Source organism: Dipodomys merriami, unplaced genomic scaffold (genome assembly GCF_024711535.1).
Source record: "Dipodomys merriami isolate MVZ:Mamm:240054 unplaced genomic scaffold, mDipMer1.0.p SCAF_7, whole genome shotgun sequence".
NCBI classification, from domain to species: domain Eukaryota; kingdom Metazoa; phylum Chordata; class Mammalia; order Rodentia; family Heteromyidae; genus Dipodomys; species Dipodomys merriami.
In genome coordinates, this window is record NW_027206290.1 from 59,753,080 (window position 1) to 59,779,405 (window position 26,326).

General features: G+C 36.8%; 1 protein-coding gene across 1 annotated transcript in view; it reads right to left on the bottom strand.

Annotated features, from left to right (window-relative positions):
• Sptlc3 (serine palmitoyltransferase long chain base subunit 3) overlaps positions 1-26,326 on the bottom strand; it is a 115,571-nt gene that overhangs the window by 64,871 nt on the left and 24,374 nt on the right. Inside the window, exons 3-5 of the mRNA XM_070006737.1 lie at positions 22,672-22,854; positions 9,858-10,012; positions 9,142-9,281 (exon numbers count right to left, since the gene is read on the bottom strand). Of these exons, the coding sequence (XP_069862838.1) occupies positions 9,142-9,281; positions 9,858-10,012; positions 22,672-22,854 (478 nt within the window). The remainder of the gene's footprint in view (positions 1-9,141; positions 9,282-9,857; positions 10,013-22,671; positions 22,855-26,326) is intronic.

The following is a 26,326-nucleotide window of genomic DNA, read 5'->3' on the forward strand; positions in this document are numbered from 1 at the left end:
ACTTGTATAGTTTATTTTCGGTATGTCTAGTGAATATCACTGATGCATTTGTTTACCCTTTGTACCTCCATTTCTGTTCCCTCCTTATCCTTCCAAAGACAAATAAATGAACAAATAAAAAGAAATGAAAACAAAAATAGCAACAAAGAAGACAAAGAAAAAAAATCCTCTTGTTTCCATTTCTTGGAGCTCATTTTGATAAATATTATTATTTATAGTCAGATACACCTAGCTACTGTGCTTATGCTGTCCTTTCCTAAGAATATCCTCCTTTGGTCTCACTGTGTGAGAAACCTGTGTAATGTACCATGTTCCAGTGATGAGATACATTTTCAATAAAACAGTTAAGCAATCATGAGACATGGAGGTGTCTAAGGCCATACTGAGGGGCAATCCTTTGAAAGGCCTTGCCATCCACTTAATGAGAAGAGGAGAGAGGGAAATGCAGGTGTCAATCTGAGGTTTCTGGACACTAGCCATTTTCTGGATAAAGGTAGCATAAAGAAATAATTTTTAAATCCGCTATATTTTAAGATCTATCTTTGAGAGTTAGTCTTGGCTGGTTTGGAGTGAAGTGAGATTCTTTAAGAAATAATAATATTCCTTAAATATAGTTATTTGGCAGTAGTTAAGTGATGTGTCCTTTTTCTTTCTTTTCATATTCAAGAAACAAAAATGTAAAAATTGTAAGACAGTTTTAACATGTGTGGACATGTCACCAGTATCACACCCTGTCTCCTTGTATAACTGTTAAAAACCACTGAAAATAAAATTTAAAAAAAACCTATAAAAACAGCTAAAGAAAACAAACTAGACAACCTTCCTTCTCACATTCTAGCCCTAACTCCATTGAGTAAACATGTTAAGTTGCAGTTGTTGATAATTGTAGAAATTGTATTTAAAACATTGTCTTGGGTATAGAGATATTGAAATATTTTAAATCCCAAGAAAGGATAGTTATAATCCTAGCTGAAGGTATGAATAAATAGGAAGCAATTTTTATTTCTATTTCTCTTGATGGTATTTTAATTTCTGAACTCAATAACAAGCACACATTGTTTAGTGACTGTGGATTAATGCAGTGCTGTTATGCATGTGTTGAGTCTTCTTATTTTAGTGGTTTGTTTATCCAATGAGATATCTAAAATCTGCTTTGTGAACTGAAGAATAAACACATAGTGGATGTATCCTCTTGCCAGCCAACTCACATGTACCAAACACTGGTTTGTTGCCATCAGTCAAATCAATAAAAATTAAATTCATGACAAATTACCAAGGTTTGGCTTATAGACTACATGTGCTGGAATTTTATTGAGTCTGACTGGCTCAGAGTCTTTAGTTAGAAAGCAGAGACTGCTGGCCTTCATATTGACATATTGACAATGACTAACATCAAAAACACCTTTCCACCATTGCCAATTCTTCCTTTAGGGCATGAGTAATGATTACTTTTCAAGCTGTGACAGCTGTCTCTTGAGGTCCAGAATGTCTTGTTTATGGACTGTTCATAGACAACCTAAGAACAGCCTGTCATTTACCATAAGGATCTGCCAACTATCTCATATCTCTATAGTAATTGTGCTATGGCTATCAGCCTACATTTGTGCCATTATTCCTCGAACTGAGGATCCCTGCACTCATGCCAACTTCATACCTTCTGCCTAAATGAGCCATATCAGAATTCCCTAAAGCTCTTGGGCATCATGCTCTCCTCTTTGTTTCCCTTGTGTGAAGTCTGGTTGAGCTATGGAGCCATGCTGCCTTTTGAGAACCACTGGAAGAGCCCAGATGTTACCCCTAAAATAGGGGTAGGGAATAATGTTGTGCTGAAGACATTTCACTGCTACTGTAGTCCTCTTGACCAAGGCTGGTAAAGTAGGAGAAACTAATGGTTTAGTCATACTTACCTAGCACTTCATCATAAACAAATCACTTATCATCTCTTTATACGTTAGAGCATTGGCAAATAAAATCTCATGTAAACAAAGATCATAAGAGAGATATGGGCATACTATTGATTGATTAATTGACTGATTTTGTTATATATATTTAAGGTATAAACATGATATTTACCAAAAAACATGTCACCATCATCTCACAGTGATATGTGTGTGTGTGTGTGTGTGTGTGTGTGTGTGTGTGTTATCTACTCTTTCAGCCTAAAGCCTGAATCCAGTATGCTATTGTGTGTGTGTGTGTGTGTGTGTGTGTGTGTGTGTGTGTGTGTGTGTTATCTACTCTTTCAGCCTAAATCCTGAATCCAGTATGCTATTTAGTGTGTATGCTATTTTGTGTGTATTTTGTGTCCTGGGGCCTGAATTCAGGAACTGGGCATTGTCCCTGAGATTTTTGCTCAAAGCAAGCATCTACCACTTGAGTCACAACTCCACTTTTGGCTTTTTGTTGATTAATTGAAGATCAGAGTCTCACACAGACATTCCTCCCAGCTGGATCCCCAGCTGGGATGATCCCCAGATGTCAGCCTCTGGAGTAGCTGGGATTACAGGTATGAGCCACTTGCACCTGGCTGCTAATTTAAATTTACTCCTCATGCAGTACATGAGATCTTTGATTTACCTATCTTCTGCTTTGTAATATTTTATCTGTAATATCCCATTTCTTTCCTGCTAACCTAACCTATAAATGTTGTTTACATTTTTCTCTTTGACTTATATTAAAGAGTCCCACATATAAAGGAGGTTATGCAATATTTTCTCTTCTATACCTGTCTTAATACCTTCTAAATTATTTTATATAACTCAAATCCACAGAGAGTTTGCAAGAAGAGAATTTTTAAATACTCTGTGTTCAGTTTCTCCAAATGTTTATCATTGTGTTACATTTCCTTTAAACATTGCTGTCCTTCTGTTTCTCCCCATCTGTTGCTGTGTCTTTTTCTATGTATAAATACACACATATGTATTTTTCTGAACAATTTAATGAATTATGATAATAAGATTATATTTACCCTTAAGTATTTCAATGTATGCTTCCCTCAAATAGGAAATACTTTTTTGTAACTATAATACTATTGTCAATTACAAAATATTTGTGATTTATTTTTCAGACCTAACTCAGATTTACTTCTCTCACTTTTAAAACTCATCTTCCAAGTGAAAAAAGAAAACAAACTGAAATAAAGCAATTCATAATGAATGCCTACTGTTTTTTTTATAAATTTATAAATTTTATAAATTTAATCCTCACACTTACATATACTTTATAATCCACACACATCCATATGCTCCCCTAAGTAGGTAAGTGGGTTCTTGTTTTACAAAAAAGAAAGTAGCACAAAGGTGTCCTGATTCAAAGAAGGTGGATCATACAGAGTCATGTATTAGTGTGTCAACAGTATACTAGTCTACCATACTGAAATATGTCCTGGCTTCTCTTAAGATAGTTATCATATCACTTTTGAGATTGATACTCTGATAATCTTTATTTTGCAGATAAGGTAATATTCACACCACGTCTAGAGCCAAGGTTCAAACTCAGCATGTGTGACTCTAGAGTCATCCTCTTCCACGGGCCTTTTGGAAGAAGGGAGTTTTGATAGATGCTAGCTTAAAGGATACTCAGAATCTGTACATCACTGAGTATCTAAAAGTTCTTTTCTTATAAATGTGATAGGGAACTTTATTGAGATACTGATTTATAGCTGTGCTTCTTTAGAGAATATAATTAGGTATGGTGGTTCAGGCCTACAATCCTAGTTATTCAGCAATTTGAGCTTGGAAGGATCACAGTTCTAGGTGAGCCTAGGACACTATCTCAACAGAAAAAGTTTGACATTGACAAACTTACAGTTCAGGCTAGTCTCAGAAGAAGGCAGGAGTCTACCTTAAGGGTAAGCAGAATAAAGAGGGAGGGAGTGTGACTCAAGCAATAGAGCAACTGCCTAGAAGTGGGATGCCCTGTATTCAAACTCCAGAACTCTAGTACTGGTAAGAGAGAGAAAAAGAACAATGAAATAAAGAAAGAATAACTTCTACTTTTGTGTTTAACAGCTACTTAGCTGTTTGCTTCTGGGGAGAAAAAAATATCATGATACCAGGTCCAAAGTGGAAATTGCTTTCTTCACATCTTAGGAACACTTACACAAGTCAAATGGATTTCATGAGATTTACTGTAAGGAGAGAAAGCAGGCATACCAAACAGAGAAAGAGAGTTTGATGAAGAATGGGCTCATTGGCTCTATGAACATCTCTTTGTGGTACCTGATTGGAGATAGTAGAAAATTGCATGGGGTTGACTTGAATACAGACACTGAGGTTTCTGATCTCAGTTGGGACTTCTCATTATCCAGCATGGGGCAGAAACACTGGGCTCTTGAGACCACAGGGACTTTTTTCACCAAAATACAAGATTATTCCAAGCCAAGAACCAGCAGGGCAATGGTTGGGAGATGCAATGATACTATAGAAACTTTGCTTCATATGGGAGAATGAAAAGCCTACCATGGACTAAAGGTAGATAAATTATTGGAATTCAGAGACAACTTTAACTTGTTAAAATAAAGGAAACCTTTAACTACTTCTATATACCTAAGCTTGTGATATACATGGCTTTCTATTCATTAGCAATGTGACATTGGGGAAGTTATTGAATTTCTGGACTTGGAATGCTCTTTCATAAAAGGAAGTCAGACTAAAGATTTAGGGCATTGACAAACCTGGTTGTGACTTTCATTATGTTTTCTCTGTTTTACTTCATTTAAGTGGCAGAGATATGTACTATGACATGGATAGAGATTAATACATAGATTCCCATGGAGTGTTTTATTTTTTATTTTATTTTATTTTATCTTATTATTATTATTATTATTATTACTGTTTGGTCCGGTTGTGGGACCTGAACTCTGGGCCTGGGCGCTGTCCCTCAGCTCTTCAGCTCAAGGCTAGTGCTCTACCACTTGAGCCACAGCGCCACTTCTGGCTTTTTCTTTTTGCTTATGTGGTCCTGAGGAATCAAACCCAGGGCCTCATGCATGCAAGGCAAGTGCTCTACCACTGAGCCACCTTCCCAGCCACCCCCCCCCCCCATGAAGTGTTTTAGTTTCATCTCTTCATTGGAAGAGTTTATTCTACTTCTTGGCTCACTAAAAGACACTCAAAGTACGAGAGGTGTCCATATCAGTTTTGAGTTCAGGGCAATATGTACATGACTATAACCCAAGGATGGTAACAGATACGTGAAATATATAGATGAACAAGAGAAATCTGGATACACTTCTCAGCTATACAACTCAAGCTTCTGCAACTGTGTTAGGAAACAGGTGAAAAGTCAGATCATATAATTAGACAGGCTTTTATGCATTAAGAAGAAACACGGATGTCAAGATAATCAGAAGTGGCCTCCAGGAAGGTGTACAATAAATGCGTAAGCACTGAATCTCTGTTGATTTTCCCCCCATTCTAGTCATTTCTTTTTGCACAGATAATTGACTAAATGTGAGAAATTATGGGCAGATCTTGCTAAATGCCAAAGAATATTCACAGAGGCCAATGTTGAAGAAAGTTACTTTGTATTTAAAAAAAATATTATTGGATTTAATTGAACTAACCAGTTTAAATACAAGAGGCCAGATTTGATATATGTTGATATGCACTGGACTTGAAAATCTGGTCAATTGCTCTTAAACCTAGAAGATTCTCCTCAGGTAACTAATGACATGTACTTGTCTAAACCAGTATTATTTTTTATAGTGGTCCAGAGAGTAAACAGATTCGATTTGACTGGTTTTATGGTTGTCATTGCCACTATTCAACTCTGCCACTCTGAAGGAGCAGCTGTTGTAGAAAATACACAAAAGAATGAATCTTTCTTCATTCCAGATATACTCTATTTATGGATACTGAAAACTTAATTTTGGGTATTTTTCTTGGGTCACCAGTTATTATTCTTATCGTTACATTTTTGAAGCATGTGAAATTATGAAAGCAATGATTAACTTGTAGGAACTAAAAGACAGTGAGCACCTGCGTTTGTTTAGCAACCATTCATCTAGGTTACTTCTGGAGATACAGCTGTCCACACTGTAGGAACTCTAATTACCAACGTATTTTATGTATCTCATCTGAATGGTCTTTGGGGTTAAGGAGGAGAGGTATAATCTACAAATTCTGAATTTCTATGAATCTGAACTTGTTTGACCACCTTAGGCCATCACCCTGTTAGTACATAGTATATTTACACCAGTTTCCTGGCATACCTTGTTGAATCCTTATGCTGGCTTGGTTTTGGTGAAGGAACATACAGGGTCCAATTCTTCACTCTCTACCAATGTACCCACTACCTGAAATTTGGCTGGACTGTAATTTCTATCCCTATCAAAATAAAGACTATTACATTGTCAAAAATTCTACTAGGTTTCAAAACACGGGCCAAAAGGCTTTCAGAAAGCAAGGTATACTTTCATTTTTTCTATTTTCAAATAATTCCTCTGAGTGTCCCCTTCTCCTGACAAATACTCTAGGAAAATGAGGAAATTTGATCCAAATTCATGAACTCTCATTAATTAGAATATGCAATACTTTGATGTGAGAGGAAATAACACTTCATGGAGAGAGTTTTGCTGTGCAAATTAAGTCAAGTAGGAATACTTACAGCTTACTTAACCTAGTATACTACTTAAAACATGTCTGTAGTATTGGTTAACATGAAACCATGTTCATTAAAATCCCTTTATTTTGAAAATGTAAGATTTCTGCTTGGTAGAAATTTCTTAAAACTACTCATTTCCAGAAGAAATTGAAAGACATATTGTTTAAAATATGCTTTAATTCAGACATGTTAAAAATTCAGGCTGGTCTTTTCTTCAAAAGCTTAAGCTTATGAGATTTACATTCTCTAGATGTAGCTACACATCTTTGAGGAGATCTTTGATAATGTGAAGCAATAACAGAAAAGATGTCAGGGAGGCAAGTAGTGGGGATGGACTAGGGAATGTGTTCTTAACCTGAAAATCAGAAGAGATTTAATGAAGTTTCATATCATTGCTAACTGAAAAAAAATCATGCCAGAAAACTTTAGAATGGAAAAGGATTTCCTATAGCATCCACTTGTTTAGATTCCCCAGGTAATGTGCCATTTTGATGATTTGAGAAATGAGAATATTGGAGGCCACTTTTGTCAAAATTGCAATTACAGTTGAAGGGAATGCTCTCAAACAACTATTTTAGATATTCATGCTAGACAGATGTATGGATATCCCTAATGAGAATCAAGCCTAAGGCTTTCCTTCTCAAGGGCAGAAAATTAGATGTGCTTTTGTTGTCACAAGACTTAGTAACATCCCTGGAGTTTGTTTCCTTAGATGTGAATGTATAATTAAGGATTCTGGGAGAATTATGGTAGCCCAAAGGGCTGCCATATTCAATGTGGCACATGTGGACATAAATAATACACCATTACTACACATCCATTTTTCATCCTTGGTGTTCAGGGAAAGAAAGAACAAGAAAGTCTACTCCTTTATGGAAAAACACTTGAAAAGGAAGAGGAATGAAAAAAGCCTTCTCTGTGGCTTGCTTGAATTTAAGTCTTCCTTGGGTTTGGAAAGCTGGACTAGTACTATGTGTTATGTGTTCAGTGATCAAAGCAAACTTGAGTTACTGATTTTCTATTACTTGCCATTTTTCATTTACAGATCCACACACCAGTCAAATAAAGGATTTGTGCTACACAAAGTCTTTGATAAGCTGTTAGAACTAGAGTCTGCTGATGTACAAATATTAAATTTAATATCACTCACAAATTTCTAACCATCCACATAGCACTTTGACAAAGTAATAGAGAAAAATGGTTGACTGCTGCCACTAAATTTGCGTAAACATCATACAATTTGAAAGGGACAGGCAAAAATCTGGGAATATTCCAACCAAAACACCAGCAGGAGATAAAATAAAAAGTGTCTTAGATATTTTAAAGTCCTTGAGTACAGACTCTAAATGGTCATATCACTCTGCTTCATGTTCAGGATCTAAAAAGTTCATTCTGAAAGGCTTTGAGCCTGTGGAATAGTAATACAAGCAAAACTTTCCTTAATTATACATCCACACTTTTAGTCACCTTCTAGGATAGAGAGCAGGACATTGTTTCTGTCATTTATGTTTGCACTTCGGTAAATTCTCAGCTGTATTTTGGGCTTCTTTGACCAGGCCCCGTTTGTCAAGTTACATTCCTGTCAAGCTTAGCTATTCCACTGGCTTGACTCTCTTTTGGTCACTTTACTGCACTCTAGTGGTTATAAAAGGCAGATAGATGCCTGCTTAGGACCTATCTATTTACTTTTCAGTCACTGGAGTAATTGTAATTGAGTAGTAGTATATTTTAAATTCCAGTGGATTATTGAGTTTTGATGCTTAAACCAAAGTGTTTACTCTTCCAGTTAGTAGGGAAGTACGTTGTAAATCTATTAGACTCATTAAACTGTTTCTTTATCCCATAAAGCACATGCTTTATAAGAGTTACTTAAATTCCTCTGAATAAATGACTTTTAGAAGTATGTCATTCCTAATTCTTGCATGCCATGTTAAGATTATTATGTTACAAATCATGTTTGGGGGTACTGCGGGTTGAGTTCAGGAACTTCATGTTTGCTAACCAGGCTCTTTTATCACTTGAGCTAAACACTTGATCTATTTTTTTTTCTCCATCAAGTGGAGAGGAATGGAAATGTCTTTCTCACAAATTTTATTCCTTTGTATAAGAGAAAGTGATTTTTTTTTCTAAAGGGAAATAGTCACCCTGCTCTATCTTCCTACTCATGCATTTTCATTCAACCCAATATTCCACAAGGCCAATTGCTCTGCTTATGAAGCTGATGGTTGAGAAGCAGAGGCAGGCCACATATTCATATCATCATTTTCATCAATCATAAAGGTCACTAAGTAAATCAAGCAAAAGGACAATAAAATGTCCTGTAATAAAAGGCATAGCAGTTGTTTGGCGAGGAAAGACGCAGTTTCACTTATCCAATAGAGACTTAAGGATAACATTAATAAACTGCCTGGCAATGGCAGTTTGAACGTCTTCAAAAGACTTTCATATCCCCTTTTCTTTTTGACCTTACCGACAGTCATTACAAGGAATCTGACCACTACCTGGAGAAAATGACAGATGAGTGACTAGACTTACCCATTTCAAGTCTGGTGCTGCCCACTCCTGCACCGTACGTATCTAAAACATCCCTCACTTGCTCAATGTAGCTGGCTGTGAGGCCAAGGAAGTTGTAGGAGCCCATGTTGATGACATTTTTGAGGATTCTTCCAGTGAACCTGCATGGAAACGTGTAAGTGAACACCAAGACCTATCTCATTTTACAGCACCTTAGGCTCCCAGAGGCTCCCAGAGGTCCAGCCCCAGTCATATAATTTTATTTTCTTCTTCTAACTTACACTGTTTCCAGCATAAAATAGCCTGCTGTTAGAAGAGAGTAACCTATACTGCATTGGGACAGAGCACAGGGAGAAAGGTAACCTGAACCATGGCACCTTACTTAGCAGCGATGTTCTGGAAGTAATCGCTTTCATGATACACACTCTGATTTACCTGCTGTTATCATTATTATCTTCATCAGGGAAGAAGAGGATATGATTTGTCGAGAGAGCTGAGGAAGGCTCTTCAACGGTGTATACGGAATCTTTGGACACAAATCTCACTGTAAAGTTGCCATCTTGGCAACTTAATTAAAGGGACTCCCACACAGGCACCATGAAGTGCTCAAAGAACTGGGCAATGGGAGATCAGCCTCTATGCATAAGTTTCATCAGATCCGTACCCTAATGGCTAAGCTAGAATTTCCCTGAAAGGATTGATTTTCCCCACCAAGCCTCTCTAGGTGAAAGCCGCACCTGAATGTCCAGTTGTAGTCATCGGACACTCTCTCCATTATGTCAAAAAAAGGCCCTGGTTCACTGCAAATGGGCCTGTTCCAGCTATCTCTGATTCGCATGTACAAGTTTCTGGTAAAAAAATTCTCAAAGTCTTGATACAGTGGCACAAAATCCTGTTAAGACAGAGGTAGAAAGTTAGCTTTGGTTTTGGTTTGTTTGTTCATTTATTTCCAATTGAATACTGAGAGAAGACTTGGAGAACTCTGCAGAGAATCTGTGTTTGAGCCAGGCTCAAAAAGGGTGAAGGAAAACTGGGCGTCGGTGGCTCACCCCTGTAATCCTAGCTACTCAGGAGGCTGAGATCTGAGGATTGTGGTTCAAAGCCAGCCTGGGCAGGAAAGTACATGAGACTCTTACCTCCAATCATCCACCTGAAAATTGGAAGTGGTGCTGTGGCTCAAGTGGTAGAGCACTAGCCTTCAGCTGAAGAGCTGTGGGATAGCGCCCAGGCCCAGAGTTCAAGCCCCATGGCTGACCAAAAAAAAAAAAATTGTGAAGGAACAAGTGGGGTTCACAAATAAAATTGTGAGGCCTCCAACCCTAAATAACTTTCTTTTACAATGTGTGTGTGTGTGTGTAAAGGTGATAAGTATAGGTAACAAAGGTGAAAACACACTCTCTAGGTGCCATGGAGCAAGTGGTGGAGATCTTAGTTCTCCTAAGAAAGGGAAATTCCAGCAGAAGGGTAGTGAGAGGTATTTATGACCAAGGAGTTGAATTGGAAAAAAAGACGGTGGAGATAATAATTTGCACTTCACTTTTTTGAACAAAAATATTTCCATCAAGCATATTTTCAGAAATGTGGATGGCCTTGAACGATATATGGAGTTCCTACTAGTCATGAAGAAGTTGGCATTGATTTGAGGAAACAATAAATAGTATTGTTTGCAAAACTTCCCCTCATGTTCTTTCAGGTGATTGTTTCTAACACATTTATAAGATTATTTCTTTGTTGCTTTGTATGTCACTCCCCCATGGTATAACCCCTGCTTTCACTGTATTTGAGGTTGGTATAATTTGTGGAGGGGAAGGGAAAAAACAAATCATTTAAATAGGGATACAGGTGGACCCATTGCAACAATGAGATGTACAAGTTGTTATGTGGAAAAACGAACTTTACAACTTTGGTGGGGGGGGGGAGAGGAGGACTGGGAAGGGGGGTGGGAGGATGGAAAGGGATGGGAAGGGGAAACAAAGAAGGAGGTTACAATGCTTGATAAGAAATATACTCATTACCTTGCCCATGTAATTGTAACCCCTCTGTACAGTATTTTCTTTTTTTTTTTTTGTCGGTCGTGGGACTTGAACTCTGGACCTGGGCACTGTCCCTCAGCTCTTCAGCTCAAGGTGTACAGTATTTTCAAAAACAAAACAAAGCAAAACAAAAAACCCAAAACTTCCCTCATATGGCTGAGAGTCTAGAACTGAGCTGACAGACTTGGCAAGTCACACAGATTCTCTGGCATCAGAGGTAATGGTGCTGTGTGATCCAGGTGAAGCATAAAGACACATCTTCTTGTACCATTTGGTGATAGTTAATTCTAGGCAGCAAATGCAAAAGCTCTAACCTAACACTTAAGCCAAAAGCCCTAGGAACTCATGGGATCAGGACAGAAGAATGTCAAGTTTTGTTGAGGAATCAAGAAGGCCTTTCGAAGGAATGATTATGGCAGAAACACACAGCAGAATTGGGGGGAGGGCTTGAGAAGGGCACTTAGCATGTATGAGTTTTGTTTGGGAGCATGGATAAAATGAAAACTCTTTGTGCTACCTTCAAGTAAAAGTCTAGGTCTCGATTCATCTGGCTTTTGATGACTGCTCTTATCCCAGCCCTAATTACTCCTTGTGGTACAGATGAGATTGTAATGTCACCTTCCCAAAGAGGGAAGATATAAGCAGCTAGGTAGATGCTCAGATAGCATTCTGCAGATCATAGGGAGTCGCTGAATAATAGGGTGTGAGCATTCTCATCGTCTCTCCCATGCTCTCTAAACTCTCATATTTTCCTTATGAATTTTGAAGCTGATTTCCCAAGAATGAGGAAGAAAGGAAAGATTTTTTATAGATGTTCTTATGCTACTGATTTTCCCAGTCACGCCTTGTTTTGGTTCAACCCAGAAGTAAAACCTATAGGCTGCTGGCAGGTGGATTCATCCAAATCTTGTCATTTTACCCTTGGGTGCTCAGTGACATGATAAGATTCTAATGAGGGAGATTATGAACATTCATAATCACATACTAAGATCATTTATCATGTGAATTTGAAACTCTACTGATTATGTTTGAAAGTGTGTTGCAAAATACACTTTATTTAGATGTGGCACCATGGCTCAAGTGCTAGCATGCTTTCCTTGAGCTGAAGAGCTCAGAGACAGTGCCCAGGCCTAGAGTTCAAGTTCCATGACCAACAAAAGAAATACATTTTATTTAAATAGTTGTATTACATTTTATTCTTATTTAAAGCTATAACCTTACAACACTTATATGATTCTTTTATGTTCTTATAGGGAAAAAGACATATTGTTGAGACCACAGACCAGCAATATTGGAAAACTCATTTCAAACTATTTTTTCTTTATTTCAATATTTTTCTAGACTACTTGGTGATTCATGGTTTACCCTCCAATGTTATTTATGTCCTCTTATTTATCTAAGTCCTTAGTTGGAACGATGCCCTATAAACTTATCGAGAGAAAAAAGAGAGTACTATGTCTGTAAGTAATATGTCTGGAATCTCATTGGACTTAAAGCTTTAGGCTTAAGGAACAGTCTTGCCTACATTACAGTGTTGGCTTTGGAGTAAAGGAGGAAAATAATCAAAATACTCACTCTAAAAAATTAAAATAAAATTAAGTACAGACTTGTAACCACAGAATGCTCAATGTAGCAGGAATAGAGAAGGGACTGAGAGCCTGCAGCTTAAAAACCCATTTGACACCTGAGGAATGTCGGACCAAGGTGACTTAGATTCCAGTCATCCTCTGGTTTCACCAAAGTGTCTGAAATAATGACTTTAGATTTTCCCTAGGGTTATCTAGTCCTTCTAAGATGTCAGTGATGACGCAAAGGGAATCGTACCAGAACCTAAGCTGAGCAGAGTGCTAGACTCTAGGAGGTGGATCAACTAGCCATACAGAACTTGTCATTGATTTGAAAAAAAAAAATCTCTAGTTTTCCAACTCCTGCTTCATGAGGATACTTCATCACACTCACCTGAGAGAAAGCAGAAGAATATTTCATTCTGCTTTATCTTTCTGCTTCCTGATTCAGAGATCTAGAATTAGTACCCATGCAGACTGGGGCAGAAACCTCTGTATTCGATAAAGCCTCTGAGGGAAAGCGACAAGGATTCAAATCTATTCTGAGACACTGGGATAGGTTTCCTGCTGGGGATGGTCTTCAGTTTCAACGATAATGTTATAAACGAAGTACTTGTAATTCCCTTGCAAGAAAAAAATAAAAGGACCAGACTGGAACCACACAGAGGTACTCCTTTGTACCTGACAGCAGTACTATGCCACATCTGATACACAAGTTTGGCAACCTACTTAGAACTGAAGGTCTGATCTGGGAATGACCTGAATTGTGTTTGGGCATGGTCCTCCTCTCCATACGTGTGGCTTCTTGCCTGTGTGGGGGTGTACTTTTACTCCACCTCATTCTTTGAGCATCAGTGAGCATTCTTCCTGAGCAGCCACCACCTTCCAAGGGTCAATGTCCTCTAGTTTCTGTCAAGCTTGTCACAGCAATTAACTTCTCCAGAAAACGAAGCTGGACTTGATATTTTAGAAACAGAAGCATTTTATTAGGACATACATTTGCCTGTCAATTTAATTTATCACTTGGCTTAGTCACTATCCTTTATGTCTGTTTTTTTTTTTTGACATGAATATGATAGAGTACTAGAGTACTCCAGACCATCAGGACATAGTCATTTAAGAGGGTAGGATGTAGCAAAGAGCAACATCAGCCTAAAAAAATGTAATCATGGCATGTCTTTGTTCTTTTGCAATAAGGCAATCTTTCCTTTCCTTTAAACTTGTATAATAATTTCTAATCTCTAGGTATTTCCTGATGTTCTAGGTATTTCCATGTAGCTTTTGTAGACAAGTTGATACAAGTCAGAATATTTCTCTGCACCAATTGGAAACTATGAAGAAGAACTCAAAACAATGCTCTTTTCAATAAAACATGATGCAGGGTTTGGAGTTTATAGAAAGTGAAAAAAATATATTCATTATCCATTATAAAACCCACTGCCTAGCCGGGCGCTGGTGGCTCACATCTGTAATCCTAGCTACTCAGGAGACTGAGATCTGAGGATCATGATTCAAAGCCAGCCAGGGCAGGAAAGTCTGTGAAACTCTTATCTCCAATAAACCACCAGAAAACCGGAAGTGGCGCTGTAGTTTAAGTGGTAGAGTACTATCCTTGAGCTGAAGAGCTGAGGCCCAGAGCCTAGGCCCAGAGTTCAAGACCCACGACTGCCAAAAAAACCCACAAAACAAAAAAACAGACGAATGCCAAATTTGGGCAGCAGGTCTCTTACTAATTTCACTGCTCCTTTTTTTCAGTAGCTCACACAACCACTGCTTCAGAGAAGGGGAAGCAGGGGAAGGGGCGGAGAGAATCAGCCATTATCAAACACCAGTTATTCATTTGTGTCTCATGGATACTACAGTCATTGCTCAACAGTTCCTTTTATGTTGTTATTTCCTGTTGGGAAAAATCTTTTTCTCTTATAGTAAAGCTCAGAATAACAGCTTTAGTTTCTTGAGAGGGAAACTGTATTTAAAACAGTTCTTCAAAGCATGAAACAATCAAAGGAAGTATGGCATGTTTAATTTTCATTTCAAAAGAATTAGTTGGTATTGTGATTCGGGATTTTAAGTGTTCTTCAAAGGATCATATGATTGGCAGCCCATGGCACTATTGGAAAATCATGAAATCTTAAGGAGGTTGAAGGAAGTTGGGTCATTGGGGTCAGTTATGCCCTTCAAGACCTCAAGGACACAAGACCCTTAAGACCTCAGCCCTGTCTCCCTCCTGTCTTTTTCCTTTGCTTTCATGGTGCCATAAGATAAGCAGCTTTATTTTACCTTGAGTTTCTCACAATAATGTTCTGACTTGTTATGAGCCCAAAATAATGGAGCCAAGTCAACATAAACTTCTGGAACCTCAAGTCTGAATCTATGAGTCTGAAGTAGCTACTCTTTTAAGTTGATTTTCTCAGACATTTTATCACAAAGATGCAAACCCAACTAATGTGGATGGCAATGGATAAAGATCCCAGACTCAAGTACATGTATGGATTCTCTACAATATCATAAAATGAATAAAAATAAAGATTATAATGAGGTTATAAATGCCTAGTAAAGCAATCAAGATTGTCATTAATTCATCAGAAATTCTGAAGAATAAAAATAAACACAGACCACAAACATGGTCTAATCAATGGATAAGTAAAAACAAAAAAAAAAAACAAAAAACAGGATACTATAACCCAAAACATTTGCAGGGAAGTTTGGTATGGACATACAGCTAACAACTGTAAGTTGGGAGTGAATTGCTGTATATGACAACTTCATATTCACAAGGACTAATTTGGGAAGGTAGATCCCTTTATCCTTCTCCTATTGGACTGATAAATGCAAACAAATAAACAAGCAAACAAACTTACTGCTTACTGTGGTAAGCAGTAGGAACTGAAAGGTACAGCAATGCCCCAGTGTACAAATGGGGAGCCTAGACAACAAGATGACTAGCTTTTGGTCCTGGCAACTCATTCTGTTTCACTTCTATCATAGACTAGCATACATATGTGTGTAAATAAATTCAGATATAAAATATAGGTATGTATATAGGAATGTTGCAGAACAATGCATCCTTTAGCAGTTCAAGAGTAGAAAGGACACAGCTTAAAAGCAAAATACTATTAAATTCAGTCCTTTTCTAGAATATAGTGAAAATTAACAAGAAAATATTTGAAGGAAAATAATCAAAAGACATATTAGGACAGATGTCAAAAGAGCTGGTATCTCACTGATAGACATGAAAAAATTGAAAGAAGGCAAGAGGGGGAGAAAGAGGAGAAAAATGAAGTGAAGTAGAAAGAAGAGAAACAGGACATTTCTAGACATGAAGGAAAATTTGAATTCAAAGTACTGGCTAGAGAAAACAAGTAAAATTTCATATCATGATACATCCTACTTCCTTTTCAGATCTCCAAGGGTAAGAAAGAGAAATCCTAACCATGTTTAAAGAAGAGTGAAGATAGTTTATCTATAAGGAAATAAGAGATTGCTTCCATACTTTTCTGGCACTGATAGAGGTGATTATTATGGAATATTACTTTGAATTTAAAATCATGCATTTAGCTATGTCAAGAAACGAATGCAGAATTAGAGGTATGAGCCACTAGCCCCAGGCTTTATTTAGAACTTTTATATGCTTGAAATAGATTAGAAAGAAAGTACTATCATGAAGTGAAGATACTTATATATCAAAATATGGTTATAAGTATTAAACAGGGTTGAAATCTTATATAATCTCTTGAGTAGTCAAAAAAGTAAATCTAAAGGAATAAGCAACACTGCATATACATCAGAATGCAGAACAATGTATAGTTTTGTGTGTGTGTGTGTATGTTGCATATGGAAAATTCCCAGAAATTCTAATAGAACCACATGAGAAACTGTGAAGGAGAAAATTCATTAAGGTAGTATATTTGAGATCAAAATATGAAAATATCAGTTGGCTTTCTATTATTTACTATCAACAACTAAGTAGAAGATGGTTATGGGGAAAAAGTCATTAATAAAATATCACTATAATAAGAGTCCTATCCAGATAAAAGGAAATGGTAAGACTTTTATGAAGCATTAAACTTTATTAAAAATATAAGAAGTATGCAGAGATGGAGAGGCATATGTATTTCTGACTGGAAAGACTAAATATTATGAAAACATAAAAATTTCCTAAGTTAACGTATAGATTTAACTAGCCACTTTAAGGGACAAGTTCTATTTTCAAAATGCAAGTTATTTCTCAAGTATTTATCATGAAACAAGTTAAGAGTTACCTTAAACTTGTGGAGTGATCTATTGATCTTTTACGATTGATATTTTACGATAGTAAATTAAGATGTCTGATAATTTGGGGATAGCTAGGAATATCTTTCAAAAATTGTCTTTCTACCTTACAGAGCACATAGAAATAAATGCAAATTGTGTTTTCTGAATAAATATGGGAAATAAATGCCCCAAATCAAGAAATTTTTAAGTAAAACTAAGGAAACATTATTGTAAGTTTAATATGAAAACTACCCTCCACATAACTAATCTCCCTTTCTGGAAAAGAATAGTAACAATAAAGAAACTATTAAAGAAATATTTGACTTAAAATTTTATAGGTAGCTAAATATATGTAAATAGAGCTAAGAGCCAAGGAAAAGCCAATTATCTTAGTTAAAATGCAGTTAGGTGGATTGATTACTGTTATAAAAATACAGAGGAGAATTCTAAATCATTAAGAAAATTAAATTAATAAAGTTATAAAAAGACTATAAACAGGTCACTCAAGAAAAATAGGTATGAATGAGAAAAAAGCATATGTAAAGCAACTCAGTTTCACTATTAAGAGAACACAAATTAAGGCATGAATGAAAGTATTCACTCATCAGATTGAAATATTTTCTGATAATATGTTATCAAATGTTATCAAGGAAGCACTTTCAGATTTTGCTCACTTGAGCTTAGCTATGCAAAATATTTTGAAAGTCAATTAAGCAATATTCCTCAAAAGTTAAATATGCATTCATTAGACCCAGAAAGCCACTTTTAGGAATTATCCTGACACAAATACAAATGCTATTCATTGATAAATTATTTGCAAAAATAATAAGGAAATATAAATGAAAACCCATAATTTATCCACATTATGGAATACCATCATTCAGCTACTAAAAGGAATGAAGAAATCCTAAAGTGACACAGACATCTCCAAGTAGATACTCCAGGTAATTAGATTAGGTAATTAAATTAGATTATATTAATTACTCTAGGTAATTAATATAACTTCAGGTAACTAATCTAACATCAGATTAGACAAAAAAAGTAAGTTACCTGTTATGAATGATAATAATCCTGTTTGGGTTAAGGACAGGAGAGATATGTGGAAGTGAATGCAAGTGTAGTTGTGCATAAAAAGTTCAGGGAGAATATAGTAGGCATTTATGCATTATTTTAGGCACTATTTCCATAACAGAAAGGAAAGAGGAAAGAATACAAGTTTAGTGTTTGTCTTTAAGACTTAGCACAATCCACTCATTCCACAAACTGAATGTGTACTAGTTAATATACTAGTTAATGAACACAGCTCCACCTCTTCAAAATCAATTGTACCTTTTTTGCCTATCATAGAAGACAAGGTTCAATGAATGTAAACATTTGGATATTTGTCTTCAAACCTTTTTTAGTTACTACTTGCTGGAAAAATCTCTGAGCATGAAGTAGAAGTGTCTGGGATGTACCTGTGTAAGTCCCTGGGACTCTGCATCTAGTATGAACACAGATTTGTAATTGCAATGCTTTATACTTAAACAATGCCTTATACTTATGTTACATAACAGGTCTTACAGAAGCTGTTGAATATTGTTGCTTCAGAAATGTGGAGCTGTAGAATGGGTTGTGCTTGAAGTTTAAAAAAATAATCTCTAATAAAACTGGCATTCATTATGTTTGTGGACCTCTGGGCTTTTCCAAGTTAGAGTGTTACATTGTTAGGAAAGTAACTCAATCGGAGACTTTGAGAAATTGTATTTCAATGCTAAAGTTGCCTTTGATTTAAACAATAACAACAATAACAAGAATCATAGCAATAACAAAAACTAGCAACAGAAGAAACTTATAGAATGGGCCCTAAGTGAAAAACTAAGAGAAGATTTAAGATAAATATTTACAATTTGTTTCTATCTGTGTTGTCCTTTCCTTGTTAGACTCCACTAGAGTGGAGTCTATCTGGGGGTCAGGGCTCTAGCTTAAGAAGTAGTTTTGAAATTTCTGTTCTTTTTTCACTTAATGCTCAAGTAGAGTAGATATTATCAGAGCCTTTGTACTATGGGGTTCATTTGAGTATTTGGGCTAGGAATTAGAACTTGAAAAATGCAAAGACTAGTTAGGATAAGAGTTCAGTTTGAATGGATCATCTGATATGAGAGATGTCATTGTGGTTATAAAGAAAATAGAAAAAACAGATTAATGAGTTCTTATATTTAATTAAGAAAAAGAAAAAAGAGTAAAACTGGAAATGAAAGTATCTCTCTGTGATTTTGGAGAGAACATAATTTTCTTCTTCAATGGACTTGATAAATACGCTTTCTTTTCTGGTTTCATTTTGCCCATGGCTAGTTTGTCTTGCGGGAAAATATATTCTGCATTCCCAATGATCAGCTTTTACAGTATTGTTACGCTCATTTGTTTTTTTTTAAAAAAAGAACCAAGGGCTTCCCTGTGTCTGCCATCATGATAATTTGTCAATATAAGAACATTCTACTATGATGAATGTGACACGACCATCTGTATGCCTGACCAAGCAAGAACTTTGGGATTACCTTGTGTTCTTCCTCTTTTGTCTTCCATATAAAATGTGTTTATTATTTTCTAAATATCTCTGTAATTTGTTCCTCTTTTAGTCTATCTCTATGTCACACACAGACAATCTCTTTAGTAAGCCATTGTAAACTTTATCATCACTTTGCTTCTAGTCTTGAACTGGAATTCCATCTCTGACTGCTCTCAGTTGTCTGAAATGTGTTTTCTTACCTTTTCTCCCCTTCCCCCACCCCCGGGTCTGTCATAAGAGATTTTGTGTACTACTCTGACATAGATTAATATTGATATGCTGAAGATACAATAAAGATGACCAGGATCCGAGACCCTTCTTTGGTACTTTACATCTCTCTTTAAATGTCAATTCTTTAAATTCAACTTGGCAAAGAAAACATTGACCATTCCCCCCCTCTCCACCCTACTTTCAGCTGTATCAGTCTGCTCTATTCTTCCCATCTCCATAAATGTCAACACCTTCTACTTAATTGCAGTCCTGGGTGTGGTCTTTGATTTGTACAACTCCCTAATTCCCAAGTCATATCAACCATCTTTAGTTCTACCCCTTTGGCAGCTCTTGGCTTATCTTTTATCACTACCTTATTGTTATTGTCTTGGTTCCAGCTCAACTATCTTGCCTGGAATTTTTTTTTTTGTCTAGATTGTTTCTCTGCAATCTACTTCTCAATGTTACACAGAGAATGATTTTTCTAAATCTTCAAATATGCATTCTTTTACTTGAAATCCTTCAATGCTTTCTTATTGTTTTTGTAGCAAATGTGCATAGCTTATAAAAACGCATTATAGTCTAGCTCCAGCTTGCCTCTCACGCAGTCTTTCTCCTCACATAGTCCACTCCCACTCAGCACACTCTGGTCATCGGAATTCCTTGAGTACACAATGCTCTCTCTTTCCTTGGATTCCCCTGGCCCACATTCCTTCTTCCGAAGTCCCTTCTCTCCACAATCTCAATTCATCCTCCTCTCTGCTATTTGTCCTTCAGTTTTCAAATCTCAATTTGACTTTCTATTTTGCCCCAGAGATTTCATTGAACACACAGTTCAGGTTGGACTTTTCTCATTGCTCCTCTGATCCCGTGTACTGGGCTCATTCCTCTCAACTTCTGTTGACCATTTGTTGTTGTTGTTTATAGTTAACTATTGAAAGTGAGGAGCTATGGGTGCCTGGGTTTTTTATTTATTTTTTAACCACGTTGCCTAGAACAAAATACCTGCTCTAAAGGAACCTTCCTTGATTAGTGAATTAACACATACTTTGGGACAGGTCATGCTCACTTGCTAAAATTGTCTTCTTTACACACTTGCTGATTTGGTAAACTTATCACTCAAGCCTCAGCATCATGACTTCAGAATTTTCTAAAGGAATCACAGAGCACAGATCTCTGTAGCTTTCATTCTTCTTCCCCAATATTGCTTTTTAGCAAAGGAGTGATTTCTGAATCTTTTTGCACATCAGACTTCAACTTTTCTGATGGCAGGAACTGTTTTTTCTTCTATAAGTACTAACATCTATTACACAGCAGCAAACATATGCTCAAAACTTGCTTAAAGTAGGAGGGATAGCAATAATGAAGTTAGGGCCAGGCATAGTGGTACACACCTGTAATCTCAGCTGCTTGGGAGACAAAAGTAAGAGGATTATAGTCTAAGACCAATCTGGATGAAAGCTAAATTAATTAATTAAGCTTTATTAAATTAATTACTTAAAACATGGATCGGGATCCATACATAACCTGGCAAGTATAAAATCTTGTGTTTTTACTCTGGTACTGCCAAACATAATAAATACTTGTTGAAAAGAAAGAAAACAAAAGAGAAAGAGGAGAGAAACTGGGCTGGATATGATTTTCTTCTGAAGGTAAAAATGTACTTGGTTTAAGAAAATTCCAAAAGAAGTATCACATTTGATTTGTTGGTAGTTGTGTCTCATAATAATAGTCGTTTATGTGGTCATTAGTAGAACTCGCAATACTTGCTAAATGGCATGCCCTGAGGTTCTCTTGCTACACTGTGTTCTTTGCTGAAATATAGCTAAGGCTCCTTCATAGGGGAATGGTCTATACTCATATTTGAACTACCCCAAAGCAATCTTCAGAACTAAAAGATAAATTCACACCATCATAAAATCCTTTCAAAATCAATATGGAAACCATATTAACACAACGCAGGCTCTTCGTAGAGCTCTAGTTATTTTCTAGTTTGTCTTTTTCTTGCATGGGAAAACAAGATGATATAGTTTATTTTTAAATAGGTTAATTATGGACATCACTAGTAGGTGGCCTAAACTGTGGGAGCTTATGTGCTCTGGGAGAAACATTTGGCTGTATCTGAAGAAATACTTAATGATCATAGAGTATGGGAATTGATGCTGACAGGTAATCTAGTGTAAGAGTCCAGAAATACTGTTAAATTTCCTATTATACATAGACTAGTCTCCAGTGAAACATACGAGTAGGGCAACAATTGGGAAGCCCTCACCTAGATAATAAAAAATGTCATTTTTTACTCAGACACACTTTCTTATTTCAGGAAAGAACATAGATAATACTCCTACTACTAAAACCCAAGTACAATCGTGCTTTTTTAAAAAAAAAACTCTGTAAACATTTAATGATTGAGCATACATTTTGGAAATTTGCTTCAAACTGCAACAAGCTTAAATAAATATTTATAATATATAAAGAAAATACAACAAAATAAAACTTGCTTCAAGTGTGCCTTGCTTTTATATTTTGATTTTTTTTCTTTACAATGACATGGTGTGTACCACCATGCCTAGCCTTAACTTCATTATTACTGTCCCTCCTGCTTTAAGCAAGTTTTGAGCATATGTTTGCTGCGGCATAATAGATGTTAATGATCTCATGGGATCATTATGTAAATTAAACATAGCTCTGTACAGAAAATCTTAAGTCCCATGTCTGACAATTACTAGTTGCTTAATAAATGTTCATTTAAAAACAACCAAGAACAATTCCACAGGCATCCAGAGGATGGAGTTCAGCAGGTGGAGATGAGTAGAATTTATTCAGAATAGACCTTGTGTGTGTCATTTTTTTCTAGGCTCTTTACCCTGTGTCACACTTCTTGAGAAGATTTTAGAGAAGCATAAGCATTGGCAAAATTGGAGGAGGGGCACATACGTACTTTTTGTTCTTCTCTCTCTACAGCTCCATTGCACTTCTCGAATCCCCAGTTTCTCAGGAAGTCTCTCAGATAACCAAATAGGGCTCCAATTCCATAGCCCATGTAAGTTAAAACCAAAGTATAGAGAGGTGCTTCCTCTAAGGGCTCAATAGCGGCATTGTGAACATAGGGCTTCCCATTTTGCTGAAAATAGAAAAGAAAATCCAAGATGAGCAATTTCCAATTAGAAGTATATAATGTGGCTTGGAAGCTTGAACTTTCAGTCTTTGGGGGGGGGGGTCCGGTCGTGGGGACTGAACTCTAGGCCTGGGCGCTGTCCCTTAGCTCTTCAGCTCAAGGCTAGCACTCTACTGCTTGAGCCACAGCGCCACTGCCGGCTTCTTTTTCTTTTTGCTTATGTGGTGCTGAGGAATCGAACCCAGGGCCTCATGCATGCAAGGCAAGCACTCTACCACTGAGCCACCTTCCCAGCCCAACTTTCAGTCTTTAAAATTTGAAAGAATGCACTTAAGATCGTAAAAGCTTCTTGGAAAAAAAAACTAGAAATTAAACATTGAAAAGGATAAACAGAATTATTTTATACCCTCTAATGAAATGAATGTTATTGACTTGAACTTCTTATCATAGTAGAAGGTGAAATAAGATTCATTTAAGGAGAGAGAATTTTCAAAAGATACTAAAGCCATTATTAGTTGAAAAGCCAATGATGAAAAGGGAAAAAGATTGTGGGCAAAGCACTTTTATGGGTACCATGGGAAAGAAGGGTAAATAAAGGCAGCTTTGTTTCAATCAGAATCTTGTTTTAAACTGTTCACACAGGAATCATTTGGCTGATGTATAGGAGGCTAGATTGTACAGGAGCATGCGAAGAAATAAAATTCATTGGCACTCAAGGCCAGGCTAAGAGGATGATCAATTTGCCATTCTCCTGCATTTCCATCTTTATAAACTCTTCATGTGGCTGAATTAAGTAGAGAATTTCCCTTGAAATTCATGAGCAATATCTGAATTAGCTCTGAAGCAAGCTTGCTTTGTAAGAACAGATGGTCCACCTATGTGTAACACAGGTTAGGCATGAATAGCTATTGTTTTGTACCTGTGATGTGTTCTGCAAGAATATTATGACAAAGCAGACATTTTCAGCAATGTGCATTAGTCCCCACCAATGTCTTCTTTCATTTCTCTTGTATACTTCTATATTTCCATGTAATATTTAATTTAAATTTGAATTCACAGAGAGAAATTGGGAGATCTCCATGGAAAACATGCTCCTTGGTTATATCCAAGTCTTTCATAACAAGATGGAAAATGATTTATGTACAATGTTCCTTTATTTTAAATTAATCAGTCATACCTTTTGGACAGTATTTCTCAATCTGGGCTTTGATGCTTATTTTGAAATTTGATGTTTTGTCCTATTAAAATGATGAAACAGAACATCTTGCTTAATAAGTTTGTGCTATTGAAACATGTATTATTACTGCTGACTCAGTCTTGTTATCTGTAATATGCTTTGACTTGCTCTAACTTTCACTTTCTTTTAATTAAACAGATTGTGAGCCGCTTTGTCCATTGTGCCTAGTCATTTGGGACATGGTGACACTCTGGAGTGTGTTTGCTTCCTGCAAAAGTGCTACATGTAGAAGTAAACAGATGTTGGGGCATACAAGGAGGAGTCATCCTTATGGATGTTGCCCTTTTATTCAATATGGCAGGATCTGTTACTGGCTGTCTATTTTGTACAGTCCTAGGCTAACATAAAAAGTATACAAAAATCAATAAATACAGTCTCATTCTCTCAAAGCCGCAATGGTGTGTGTACTATTGGGTGGGGGTGCTCATACAAATGACTATAATATAAAGCAATATGTAAATGTCAAAAGGATGGTCCACAAAGAAGCAGATCACATAAGATAAACAGGAGTGGCTTTCTAAAGTAGGTTGAATTACAGGCCAGACTTGATCGGTGGTAAAGCATCATGCTGGAGAAGATCTGCGTGTAAACCAGACTGTCTGGGTTCATTTACTGACTGTGTGACCTTGTGCACATCCATTAATCTCTCTGGCCCTCAAATATCTGAAATGTTCAATGGAGTTGATAAAGACGGTTTGGAAGCATATATGTGTATACACACTCACACACACACACACACACACACACACACACACACACACAGAGAATGAGAAGAATAAGAAGATATAGCTTGGTGATAGAATTCATTCTTAGATTACATAATACCCAGTACCAATAAAACAACAACAACAAAACCAACAACAAAACCAAGTAAAATCAAGTGAATGCTGCAGATCCTCTTCCCATTCACAAGCAAATGTGTCTTCAGGATGTCTGCTTGCTCAAGTGTCATGGCATGCTCCATTATATTGCTTGTCAGTCTTTGGAAAGTTGATGTAAAAATGAGAAGGAAGTGATGGTGTTCAGGCCTTTGTCACACTGAAAGGACAGGAAGCGTCGTGATAAGATTTGTTCTGTATGTTGAAATATCAAAGGAAACCCAGAGGACTGGTGAAAAGAAGGTCTTGTTCCTCTCTGAAGTGGAATGTGTACAGTTTTCCCCATTAGGTTCAAGAGTAGGTATTATGCCCCTCTATAGTTATCTCCTCAGACAACTTCTCAGAGAGAACACAGACTTCCAAAGACATGTGAGGAACTAATATCCTGGTTTATTGTGGCAGTCATGTTGTAAGCAAGGAAACAAAAATCACTGTGAGTGTTATGAAGAAGTAGACTTACTTGAAGTATTATACTGTATCTGGTGTTAAGTGGTGAAATATCTGTGGGAGGCCATTTCGCTAATGAGGGTCATGAAGAACTCCATGGACCTTCTTCAGAATTAAAATGAACATAACTGGCAACAATCATCAAAATGCAACTTTTAAACATGGTAGGAAATTGTCTTAAGGGCATACAGCAAATGAAACATTTATCCAAGATAAAGGTCTTAAAAGAACAAGGAGTTCGTGGCAATAAGGCATAACCTACTCCCTTCCACTTCTCCTCTTTCAAACCCAGCCTGAAAAAAAATTTCTACTCTGAGCCAGTGGGGCTAAGAAGATGGAGCTTTCCCCTCCCTGGCATTTCCCTACAAGGGAAATCTGCCAGCCTTTCTTATTATCCACAGCTCTCTTTTTCTTTTGGACAGAAGTTAAACTCCATGCAAAAATGGTTGAGATTTGGGAATTCCTTTCCTGAATTGAATGTCTACTCTTACGGCAAAGACTTGCTATAGGCATAGTGCACTAGGGATCCTGTGGCCCAACTGTCCTTACCCCCAGCAGGACACCATTTTCATGGTAGAAGAAGAAAATCAAATGATGAGATAGTACTGTGCTTTTCCAGTGACCATTCATACTGTCCATAACATTCTTTGTGTGTCTACCTATAGAAGTGGTTTCTGTGGGGTACTCAGTAGACAATGGGCACCGTCCAGTTCTCTAAGAGCATTGATTTTATTTGGATCAGAGAGCAGGAACTTTCATTCAAGGCTGAAGCTCGTTCTTCTAAACAATGGAGATGTTAATATTCAAGTGAGAGGAGACAGGTTGTTCCACATAAACAATGAGTTAAACAGTAGGTGGTCGCCAGTTTATCGGTGATAAACAAGCAAAGCAAACCTCAAAGACTGATCTCATGAAA